Here is an 11,088-nt window from a genome sequence, read left to right on the forward strand (position 1 = left end):
TTGGTTCATGTTCTGCCCACGCAGGTAGAGCCGAAGTCCCAATGGTTAATGTATTCCCCGACTGCTTAATGTTTTCCCCGGTTGGTTAACTATTTCACCGACTGGTTAATGTTTTCCCCGACTGGTTAATGTTTTCCCCGGTTGGTTAACGTTTTCCCTCCGGTTGGTGAATGTTCTGCCCCTGCTTCGCCAGGGACTATGTCCAACTGGTTCCTGTTATCCCCTCGGTTCTCCAAGGATCACGTCCCACTGGTTAGTGATTTCCCCATGGTTGGTTCATGTTTTCCCCACTGCTGTTTCATGTCTTGCCCATCCAGCCAGACCCAAAGTCCCACTGGTTAATGTTTTCCCCGGTTGGTTAATGTTTTCCGCGACTGGTTAATGTTTTGCCCACCGTTGGTTAATGTTTTGTCCCTGCATCTCCAGGGGGTTTGTGCAACTGGTTAATGTTTTCCCCTTGGTTCTCCAGGGACGAGGTCCGATTGGTTAATGTTTTGCCCGACTGATTAATGTTTTCCCCAGTTGGTTAATGCTTTCCCCACGGTTGGTTAATGTTGTGCCCCTGCTTCTCCAGGGACTATGTCCAACTGGTTGATGTTTTCCCCAAGCTTCTCCAGGGGCTCTGTCCGACTGGTTCATGTTCTCCCCAAGCTCCTCCAGGGACTATGTCCGACTGGTTAAGGTTTTCCCTTCTGCATGTCCAGGGACTAAGCCCCACTGGTTAATGTTTTCCCCGCGGTTGGTTCATGCTTTCCCCACCGTTGCTTAATGTTTTACCCATCCAGGCAGAGCCTAAGTCCCACTGGTTAATGTTTTCCCCAGTTGGTTAATGTTTTGCCCGACTGGTTAATGTTTTCCCTGACTGGTTAATGTTTTGCCCTACTGGTTAATGTTTTAAGAACTTAAGAACATAAGAAATGGGAGCAGGAGTAGGCCATCCAGCCCTTCGAGCCTGCCCCGCCATTCAATAAGATCATGGCTCATCTGTCGTGTCTCAGTTCCACATTCCCGCCCTCTCCCCATAACCCTTAATCCCCTCGCTTATCAAAAACCCATCAACCCGCGTCTTAAAAATATTTAGCGAGGCAGCCTCCACCACCTCAACGGGCAGAGAATTCCAGAGATTCACCACCCTTTGAGTGAAGAAGTTCCTCCTCAACTCCATTCTAACCCACCCCCCCTTTATCTTGAGGCTGTGCCCCCTAGTCCTACTGTCCTTTCTGAGTGGGAAGAGCCTCTCCACCTCTATCCTATCCATCCCATTCATCATCTTATACTTCTCAATGAGATCTCCCCTCATTCTTCTAAACTCTAACGAGTACAAGCCTAGTTTATTCAGCCTCTCCTCATAGCTCAACCCCCTCAACTCCGGTATCAGCCTAGTAAACCTCCTCTGCACTCCCTCCAAGGCCAAAATATCCTTGCGTAAGTACGGCGACCAAAACTGCACACAGTGCTCCAGCTGCGGCCTCACCAGTGCCCTATACAGCCGCAGCAAGACCTCCCTACTTTTATATTCAATCCCCCTCGCTATGAAGGCCAGCATCCCATTTGCCTTCCTGACCACCTGCTGCACCTGCAGGCTGGGTTTTTGCGACTCATGCACAAGGACCCCGAGGTCCCTCTGCACCGTCGCCTGCTGCAGTTTTTCGCCCCGTAAGTAATAGTCCTTCCAACCTTTATTCCTGCCAAAGTGGACCACCTCGCACTTGCCAACATTAAATTCCATTTGCCAGTTCCTGGCCCATTCGCCCAGCCTATCTAGATCCTTCTGCAGACTCTCCACACCCTCCGCACAATTTGCCGTTCCCCCAATCTTAGTGTCATCAGCAAATTTCGACACCATACACTCGGTTCTCTCCTCCAGATCATCTATATAAATGGTAAATAGCTGAGGCCCCAGCACTGACCCCTGGGGCACTCCACTAGTCACCAACCGCCAATCCGAATAGCACCCATTGACCCCCACTCTCTGCCTCCTATTTGACAACCAATCCTGTATCCACGCTAACACCCTACCCCCAACTCCATGCCCCCTTACCTTCTGCAATAACCTCTTGTGAGGTACCTTGTCAAACGCCTTCTGAAAATCAAGAAAGACCACATCCACCGGCTCTCCTCTATCCACTGCCCTAGACACATCCTCATAGAACTCCAGACTCCTGACAACTCCAGTTGTCAGACACAACTTCCCCTTAACGAAACCGTACCCACAACAGACGTTTTCCCCACGTTTGGTTGCTGCTGTGCCCCTGCTTCTCCAGGGACTATGTCCAACTGGTTAATGTTTTCCCCTCGGTTGTCCAGGGACAAGGTCCGACTGGTTAATGCTTTCCCCCTGCTTCTCCAGGGCCCAAGTCCCACTGGTTAATGTTTTCCCCGTGGTTGGTTAAAGTTTTGCCCATCCAGCCAGAGCCTAAGTCCCACTGGTTAATGTTTTCCCCGACAGGTTAATGTTTTCCCCGGTTGGTTAATGCTTTCTCCCCCCACGGTTGGTTAACGTTGTGCCCCTGCTTCTCCAGGGATTATGTCCAACTGGTTCATGTTTTCCCCCTGCTTCTCCAGGGACCAGTTCCCACTGGTTAATGTTTTCCCCGATTGGTTAATGCTTTGCCCCTGCTTCTCTGGAGACTAAGTGCAACTGGTTTAATGTTTTCCCTTCTACTCCAGGGACCAGAGTCTAACTGGTTAATGTTTTCCCTTCTGCTCCAGGCACCACGTCCAACTGGTTCATGTTTTGCCCCTGCTTGTCCAGAGGGTACAATAAAAGGGGGACTGCCATTGCCCACACTGCAGCAGCAGCAGCTGGTTAATGTTTTCCCCTCGCAAGTGGAAGCCTCCCTTCCCCCATCTGGCTGACACACTGACTTTCCCATTCCCTCAGCATCTTTACAAACACTGCCTGCCATTTCTTCAAAGCTTTGTTGACAGCTGCCTGCACCGGCTTCAACACTCACCTCTCCCCCGCGCTCACTCGAACACTCAACCTGTTCCTGAACTGAGAGAGGCAGAGAGTGAGTTTTTAAAGTTTATGAAGTGTCCTAGTCAGGCTGACATTAAGACTGCAGTGAAGTTACTGAGAGAGAGCGACAGTGAGAGAGAGGGAGAGACAGACAGACAGGCAGAGAGAGGGGGGATCGATATTTAAAGGTGTCAACATGAATGATTCACCTCACAAGCAAGGCCTACATTCACACTGTATCAGCTTACTGGGACACAGAGATACAGAGGGAGAGGTGAAAGTTTTCCCCGACTGGTCAATGTTTTCCCCGGTTGGTCAATGTTTTCCCCGACTGGTTAATGTTTTCCCCACAGTTGGTTAATGTTGTGCCTCTGCTTCTCCAGGCACCAACTACGACTGGTTAATGTTTTCCCTTCTGCTCTAGGCACCCAGCCCAGTTGGTAAACGTTTACCTCCTGCGTCTCCAGGGACCCATGTCCCACTGGTTAATGTTTTCCCCGCGGTTGGTTAATGTTTTGCCCACTCCAGCCAGAGACTAAGTCCCACTGGTGAATGTTTTCCACGGTTGGATAATGTTCTTCCCAACTGGTTAATGTTTTCCCCGACTGCTTAATGTTTTCCCCCTTCTTCTCCAGGCACCCAGCCCGACTGGTTAATGTTTTCCCCTCGGTTCTCCAGGGACAAGGTCCGACTGGTTAATGTTTTGCCCCTGCTTCTCCAGGGACTATGTCCGACAGGTTAATGTTTTCCCCTCGCTTCTCCATGCACCAAGTCCAACTGGTTCATGTTTCTCCCAGTTGGTTAATGTTTTCCCCTCGGTTGGTTCATGTTTTGCCCATTCAGCCAGAGCCTACGTCCCACTGGTTAATGTTTTCCCCAGTTGGTGAATGTTTTCCCCGACTGGTTATTGTTTTCCCCGTTTGGTTAATGTTTTCCCCACGGTTGGTTAATGTTTTGCCCGTGCTTCTCCAGGGACTATGTCCAACTGGTTAATGTTTTCCCCTCGGTTCTCCAGAGACAAGGTCCGACTGGTTAATGTTTTGCCCCTGCTTCTCCAGGGACTATGTCCGACTGGTTAATGTTTTCCCCTCGGTTCTCCAGGCTCCAATTCCAACTGATTAATGCTTTTCCCCTGCTTCTGCAGAGACCAAGTCCCACTGGTTAATGTTTTGCTCGGTTGATAAATGTGTTGCCCGGTTGGTTAATGTTTTGCCCCTGCTTCTACAGGTACCAAGTCCAACTGGTTAATGTTTTCCCCTCGGTTCTCCAGGGATTAGGTGCAACAGGTTAATGTTTCCTCCTCGCTTCTCCAGGGTCCATCTCCAATTGATTAATGTTTTCCCCTCGGTTCTCCAGGCACTATGCCCAACTGGTTCATGTTTTCCCCTCGCTTCTCCAGGGACAACGTCCAACTGGTTAATGTTCTCCCCGGTTGGTTAATGTTTTCCCCTACTGGTTAATGTTTTCCCCGACTGGTTAATGTTTTGCCCCTGCTTCTCCAGGGATTATGTGCAACTGGTTAATGTTTTCCCATCGGTTCTCCAGGGACTATGTCCGACTGGTTAATGTTTTCCCCTCGCTTCTCCAGGCTCCAAGTCCAACTGGTTAATGCCTTCCCCCTGCTTCTCCAGGGACCAAGTCCCACTGGTTAATGTTTTCCCCATTTGGTTCATGTTTTCCCCGACTGGTTAATGTTTTGCTCACGGTTGGTTAATGTTTTGCCCCTGCTTCTCCAGAGACCAATACCCTTGGGATATTCCAGTCGATGTTTGGGAAATTGAAGTCTCCCATCACGACAACTCTGTTACTACTACATCTCTCTAGAATCTGTTTCCCTATTTGCACCTCAACTTCCCTGTCACTATTGGGCGGCCTGTAGAATACACCCAGCAAAGTTATCGACCCTTTGCTGTTCCTGACTTCCACCCACAGGGACTCCGTAGACAGTCCCTCCACGGCATCCTCCTTCTCTGCAGCCATGACACTGTCCCTGATCAACAGAGCCACTCCACCACCTCTTTTGCCCCCCTCCCTGTCCTTCCTGAAGCATCTGAATCCTGGCACCTGAAGTACCCAGTCCTGTCCCTGAGACATCCAAGTGTCCGTAATGGCCATCACATCACATTCCCAAGCAGCAATCCACGCCCTAAGCTCATCTACCTTATTTACTACACTCCTGGCGTTAAAATAGATACACTTCAGCCCCTCAGCCTGGGCATTTCCCTTCTCCACCCCCTGTCTAACCTCCCTCTCATACTGCCTGCAGTCCTTCCCTACCTGGGAGCTAACCTCCTCGGTCCCAGTCTCCCCATCACAATTCCATCCCCCTATCCTTTCTAGTTTAAAGTCCCCCCAGTAGCCTTAGCCAGTCTTCCCACCAAGATATTATATTAGTCCCCCTGGGATTTAAGTGCCACCCGTCTTTACTGTACAGGTCACACCTGCCCCTAAAGAGGTCCCAATGATCCAGGAACCGAAATCCCTGCCCCCTGCTCCAGTCCCTCAGCCACGCATTCAGCCTCCACCTCATTCCATTCCTGCCCTCATTCTCCCGTGGCACAGGCAGCAATCCTGAGATTACTACCTTCGCTTTTCTCTTCCTCAGCTGCCTACCCAGTTCCCTATAATCCCTTTTCACCACTGCCTCCCTCTTCTTGCCTACGTCAGTAGTACCTATATGCACTCCAACCTCCGGTTCCTCACCCTTCCCCTTCAGGATGTCTGGGACATGCCCAGAGACATCCCGGATCCCAGCTCCAGGGAGACGAACCACCATCCGCGACTCACATCTACGTCCACAAAAATGCCTGTCCGCCCCCCCCTCACTGTGGAGACCCCTATTAATACTACCTTTCTGCTCTCTTTTTTAATTTTTTGACATACTGGCTCAGCTCCAGAGACCTGGCCACTGCTGCCTCCCTCAGATGAGCTGTCCCCCCCAGTAGTACTCAGGCAGGAGGACTTATTTTGAAGGGGGACATCCACCGGCGTGCTCTCCATCACCTGAGGTTTCCCCTTCCTAATAGTTACCCACGTGCCTTCTTCCCGTTGCTCTGGTGTGACTACTTGCTGATAGCTCCTATCAATTATCTCCTCACTCTCTCTAATGAGCCGAAGGTCCTCGAGCTGCATTTGCAGCTCCTTAACCTGGTTCCGTAGGGTCTGCAGCTCCACACACCGAGCACAGGTGTGGATGTCTGGTAGACCAGGAGCCTCCAAGACCTCCCACATGTTGCACTGGCAACAACATACTGGCCTCACACCCATACTTGCCCCTTTTTAGTAACCCAGAGGAAAAAGTAAAAAAAAACTTATAACTTCCCTTGCCTCACCCTTATCTCTTTGGCCCTGTGAGCCAAAGCCCTTACAGCACACTCAAAAACAAACTTACCTGCTCTCAGTCAGACCCCCTCTCTCTCTCTCTCTTTTTGAAGTTAGAGGAGCGGGGAGGGCTGGGATACTCTACCTATGTAGAGTATCGGGATTCCTCACCACTCTAATTTGTAGTAAGGTAAAAAAAAACTCTACCCGAGTGCCCTAGTAACTGCTTCCGGTGCAAAAATTTAAAGAAAAAGAAACAAGTACAAAGTTAGTTTTAAAAAAAAATCACTGTACTCACCCACAAGCTCTCCACTCGCAATCAAGTGAAGTAATGTATTTGTGCTACAAAACAAACGAGGATTCGTTAATGTGCCTCATAAAACGTTGCAGCTCTTCGTGTTAAGAGATTAGCATGGATATCAGATTAGTTCACAAACAGGAATCATAGAATTGGGATAAACAGTTCATTTTAAGGTTAGTATAAAGTAAGTATTGAATTCACAGGGATTAATCCTTGTGGATCACTGACTTGCAATCAATATGAATTTATTCAATACAGTCAACTCTTCTGAAAATTCCAAGATAGGTAGAAAAGTACATCGTTATGAGGAGACACAAAGTTACCGTGTAGATTAAATGAAGAGGTAAAACTTGGACATGTTACACACAATGTGGGAAAATTGAGGTTGCCACATGGTTCGGAAGAATACAAAAGCAGAACATATTTCATATTGAAAGCCACTGCAGAATGTTGTGATATAGAGGGGCAAGGATGTCCTGGTACATGAATGACAAAGTCATAGAAACATAGAGGCACACGGTGCAGATCATGGGAATTCGGCCCATTGAGTCTGCAAAGATTTTCTAACAGAGAATTTTACCTCGGCACACCAACCATGCTTTCCCATGGCTAATCAATCTAACCTGGTCTCCTTGAGAAAATAAGGGACAATTTAGCATGGACAATCGACTGAACCTGCACATCGTTGGCATTTGAGAGGAGACCAAAAGGGGAGTTAGAAGGGGGAAAAGGGGGCATGAAATGGCTTTGGCTGATAGGATTAAGGGAAATCCAAAGGCATTTTACTCTTATATTAGGAACAAGAGGGTGGTTCGAGGGAAAATTGGTCCTCTTAGGGACAAAGGAGGGGAACTATGCATTGAGGCTGAGGGAACGGGGGAGATCCTGAATGAATACTTCGTGTCGGAATTCACGAAGGAGAGGAGCTTGGTGTCTTGTAATGTCTTGGAGGGAGCTGTAGACCAGTTGAAGGAAATATCCATTACGAGGGAGGAAGTGTTCGGGTTTTTAGGTAGCATAAAAACTGATAAAACTCCGGGGCCTGATGGCATTAATGTCTTGTCTCTTTTAATCCGCAGGTGTGTCGGTCCACCTTGTTGTCTAACGAGGGGCATGCACACGGTGGGTCGTGCGTGGGCTGCTCTTGGATGTTTCGAGAGTGGCCTAGTACTTCACGTCGTTGTGTGTGCTTAAAACTGGACCAGCAGATGGGCACCACAGCAGCTCAGTGACTATCACTGCTAGCTGTGCAGATACATGGATTTGGGCCAGTGTCTGTGGGAGTTTGCACATTCTCCCTGTGGTTGCGTGGGTTTCCTCCGGGTGCTCCGGTTTCCTCCCACACCCCAAAGATGTGCTGTTAGGCTGATTGGTGTAACAAATTGTCCCTAAACTATTCTCCCCTGAATCTGGTTCCAATAGGGGTACCATACGCCTACACACGGGTCAAGGTAGGTGTCGGAAAATGCTTTGTTCCGATGGCGGCGAGGGCTCGTTGGGCCGGAGGGCCTGTTTCCCGTGTTGGGTTGTTCTTTGTTCTTTGTTTTGTTTTTGTTCTAAGCACCCAGAGGAAAAACATGCAAACACGGAGAGAATGTCAAGCTCTACACAGTCACCCACGACAGCAACTAAATCCAGGTCCTCACGCGGGGAGACTGCTGTGCTATTAACTGTACCACCACACGGCCCTGTCTGTCACCTCAGCAACTGTGTTATTTCACTGTGAGACATGATACCCAGGCCGAATGGTCCCTTGTTTCTGGGCCCGATGACCTCAAAACCTTAGTTAAAAGGACACGTGTTCTATGTCCTGCATGTTCATAGGAAGGAAGGGGAGGAGGGTTGTGTTGGCTGGAGTTCGGTGGATGTCTGCAAATAATCCTATCCTGGGTGTGATTGAAGACTCTCTGTTTTGAAATTGAAGAGGAACAGGGAGAGGCCTGAGCTTTTTTTCCGCTCACCGCCCGGTTTGGGAAAATGGTCAACGTACCAAAGACCCGGAGGACATATTGCAAAAAAAATCGGAGGCACCAGCCCCACAAGGTTACCCAGTACAAGAAGGGAAAGGATACCTAATACACACAGGGTAAGAGATGTTATGACAGAAAGCAGAGAGGTTATGGTGGACTGACAAAACCTATATTTGGGGAAAAGGCGAAGACCACAAAGAAGATTGTGCTGAGATTGGAGTGTGTGGAGCCCAATTGTAGGTCAGAGAGAATGCTGGCCATGAAGAGATGCAAGCACTTTGAGCTGGGAGGAGATAAGCAGAGGAAGAGCCAAGTCATCCAGTTCTAAGCTGCATTCTTTGTTTGTTGGAGAACCAATTCACAATAAAACATCTCAAATGCTAAAAAAAAACACACAGGGAGAGGCCCGGAAAGGAAATGTTGTTTGTTTGGTCAAGCCTGTGCCGACAAATGATACTTTTCTAAACTAATGATTTTGTTTTGCATCTATGCAGCCTGTATCTCTGTATTCCCTGTTTATTCATGTATCTATCTGTCAAGATGATTTTTTGTAACCATTGCTATTGTATCTGCTTCTGACATCCCCCCCGTCAGCGAAATACAGGTACTTACCACCCTCTCTGTGAAGAAAAATCTTGCCTCTCTCATCTCTTTTAAAGTTTGCCCGTTATGACTTTAAAATAAGTCCTGCAGCAATTGGCATTTATACCCTGAGATAAAAAGACTCTGACAAGACATTCTGCCGATTGGTCTCATAATTGTGTAAACATCTATCAGGTCGATCCTCAGCTTTTACCAAAAATAATCTAGTGGTTGGTGAGTAAAGTTGAACATTTTGAGATTGGAGCATCAGATGTGTTGCATGTGGTGGAGTTGAGGTTTGAAGGAAGGAATGAGTGAAATGCTAGATTCCTTTCTGGAGGGCAAGGGATGAAGACAATATTCTGGGAAATGCAGCATAACGGCATCATCTTTTCAAACTATAGTGCGGGGAGTCAACTTCTGAGGTTGAGAAATCAATGTCAGAAGCTCAGACGTTGCATCATCCAAACAAACACACAGGTTAAGGGAACATTATTCAAAGGCTGTATAGAAGCAGACTAAGAGGAAGTTCGGTCAATGTCCATTTGGAATTCTGGTTTATAGTAAGTATTCATCCGTGTCTATTCGCTGATATTGAGATGGAGAATTCAGGAAAGGGAAGTCTCTTACGTGAAAAGTGCAAATGTGACTGGGGGACATCAATTTGATTTAAAAAACCTGACCGAAATGTACAGCCTTGCCAGAAAGATGGAATGATAGAAACTGAATTTTTAATGTTTCTAATAAAGAGATGAAACGGCGACGTAAGCAAACCAGAGACTGCTAAGAATAGAGGGCGATTTAAAATCAAACTGTTTGAGTTCAGTGGAAATGCAAGGATAATATGTGTCTTGCAATGTTTCCTCAGGGGAACTCAGGAGATTTTTAAAATGAGTTTCAGAACTCACATTCCATTATCCTAGAATTGTGCAATTATAGATTGTGTGCAGAGCGAAAAGAGTCCAAGAATCTGAATAACTTATTCAAATCGACGTATCTGTTAGTACACTTTGAATCAGACAGGGGAACGTATCCTGTGGTACAATGAATTGCGCTACTGTGTTGGGCAGATTTATTTTCATGTAATGGAGGGCGGGTCCGAAAGGCCATTGGTTTCAGAAAAAAAAGGCTGATATGGAATATTCACACGAGGACAAAAAATGATCTGTCGTTTTGCGGTAGAAAGATTCTATTCGAACCTCTATCGTCATTCATTCACCCTATAAACAGACCACAAGTCATTGGGAAATCTATTATGTGAGTCCAAATACATTCTTCCCATTGCCAGCTGATCAGGACCATATTGTGCACAGAACAGGGGAAAACAACGAGACTGTGAATGTGTTGAGTCATCTCCCTTTCTTGGATTTGCCATTCAAGGCATTGTCTTCCCATGGTATCTCTTTTTACTGGAAACATTTTCCAATCTCCAAAACAGATTCAGCAGTTGAGGGACAGAGACTCTGCTCTGTCAAAAGTTAACCAATCTGTGTTGCAAAGAGAGGCAACTATCATAGAGGTTGAGTTATGTATGCAGGATTGATGCATACTGTGGGGGTCACGGATGGCCGTTTCGACCCTGTTTGGGAGCAGAATTCATGATTAATGTAACAGCTATTGTTATAGTGAAAATCTACACCAAATATTTGCAACTCATGGTGCACATGATTCTTCTGTTTTGGATAATGGAACTATGTACACAATGTTTTTTCTTCAAGAATTTATGCAAAACAATGGCATATACTATTTCCGTACTGCACCATTTCATGTGGTTTCAAATGGTTTGGTGGAGCTCTGAAGTAGGGATTGAAAAAAAAGTGGAAGATGATTCGTTGAGTACAAAGATCTGAAGATTTTTATTCCAGTATTGTTTCACGCTACAAACGACAACTGGGCTATTTCCAGCGGAACTGCTGCTATGTGGATGGTCAAGTGTCACGTACCATCGAAAT

The 11,088-nt window shown here is 47.2% G+C and overlaps 1 protein-coding gene across 1 annotated transcript; it reads left to right on the top strand.

Annotated features, from left to right (window-relative positions):
• The first annotated feature begins 8,544 nt into the window (after positions 1–8,544).
• Positions 8,545–8,900, top strand: LOC145337376 (large ribosomal subunit protein eL42-like). Its single transcript, XM_080182167.1, is given in 1 exon segment — positions 8,545–8,900. A coding segment is annotated over 1 exon segment (321 nt). The 5' UTR covers positions 8,545–8,561; the 3' UTR covers positions 8,883–8,900.
• Positions 8,901–11,088: the final 2,188 nt, after the last annotated feature.

This window comes from Carcharhinus amblyrhynchos, unplaced genomic scaffold (assembly GCF_965287045.1).
Source record: "Carcharhinus amblyrhynchos unplaced genomic scaffold, sCarAmb.v2.hapA scaffold_47, whole genome shotgun sequence".
In the NCBI taxonomy this organism is placed as follows: Eukaryota; Metazoa; Chordata; class Chondrichthyes; order Carcharhiniformes; family Carcharhinidae; genus Carcharhinus; species Carcharhinus amblyrhynchos.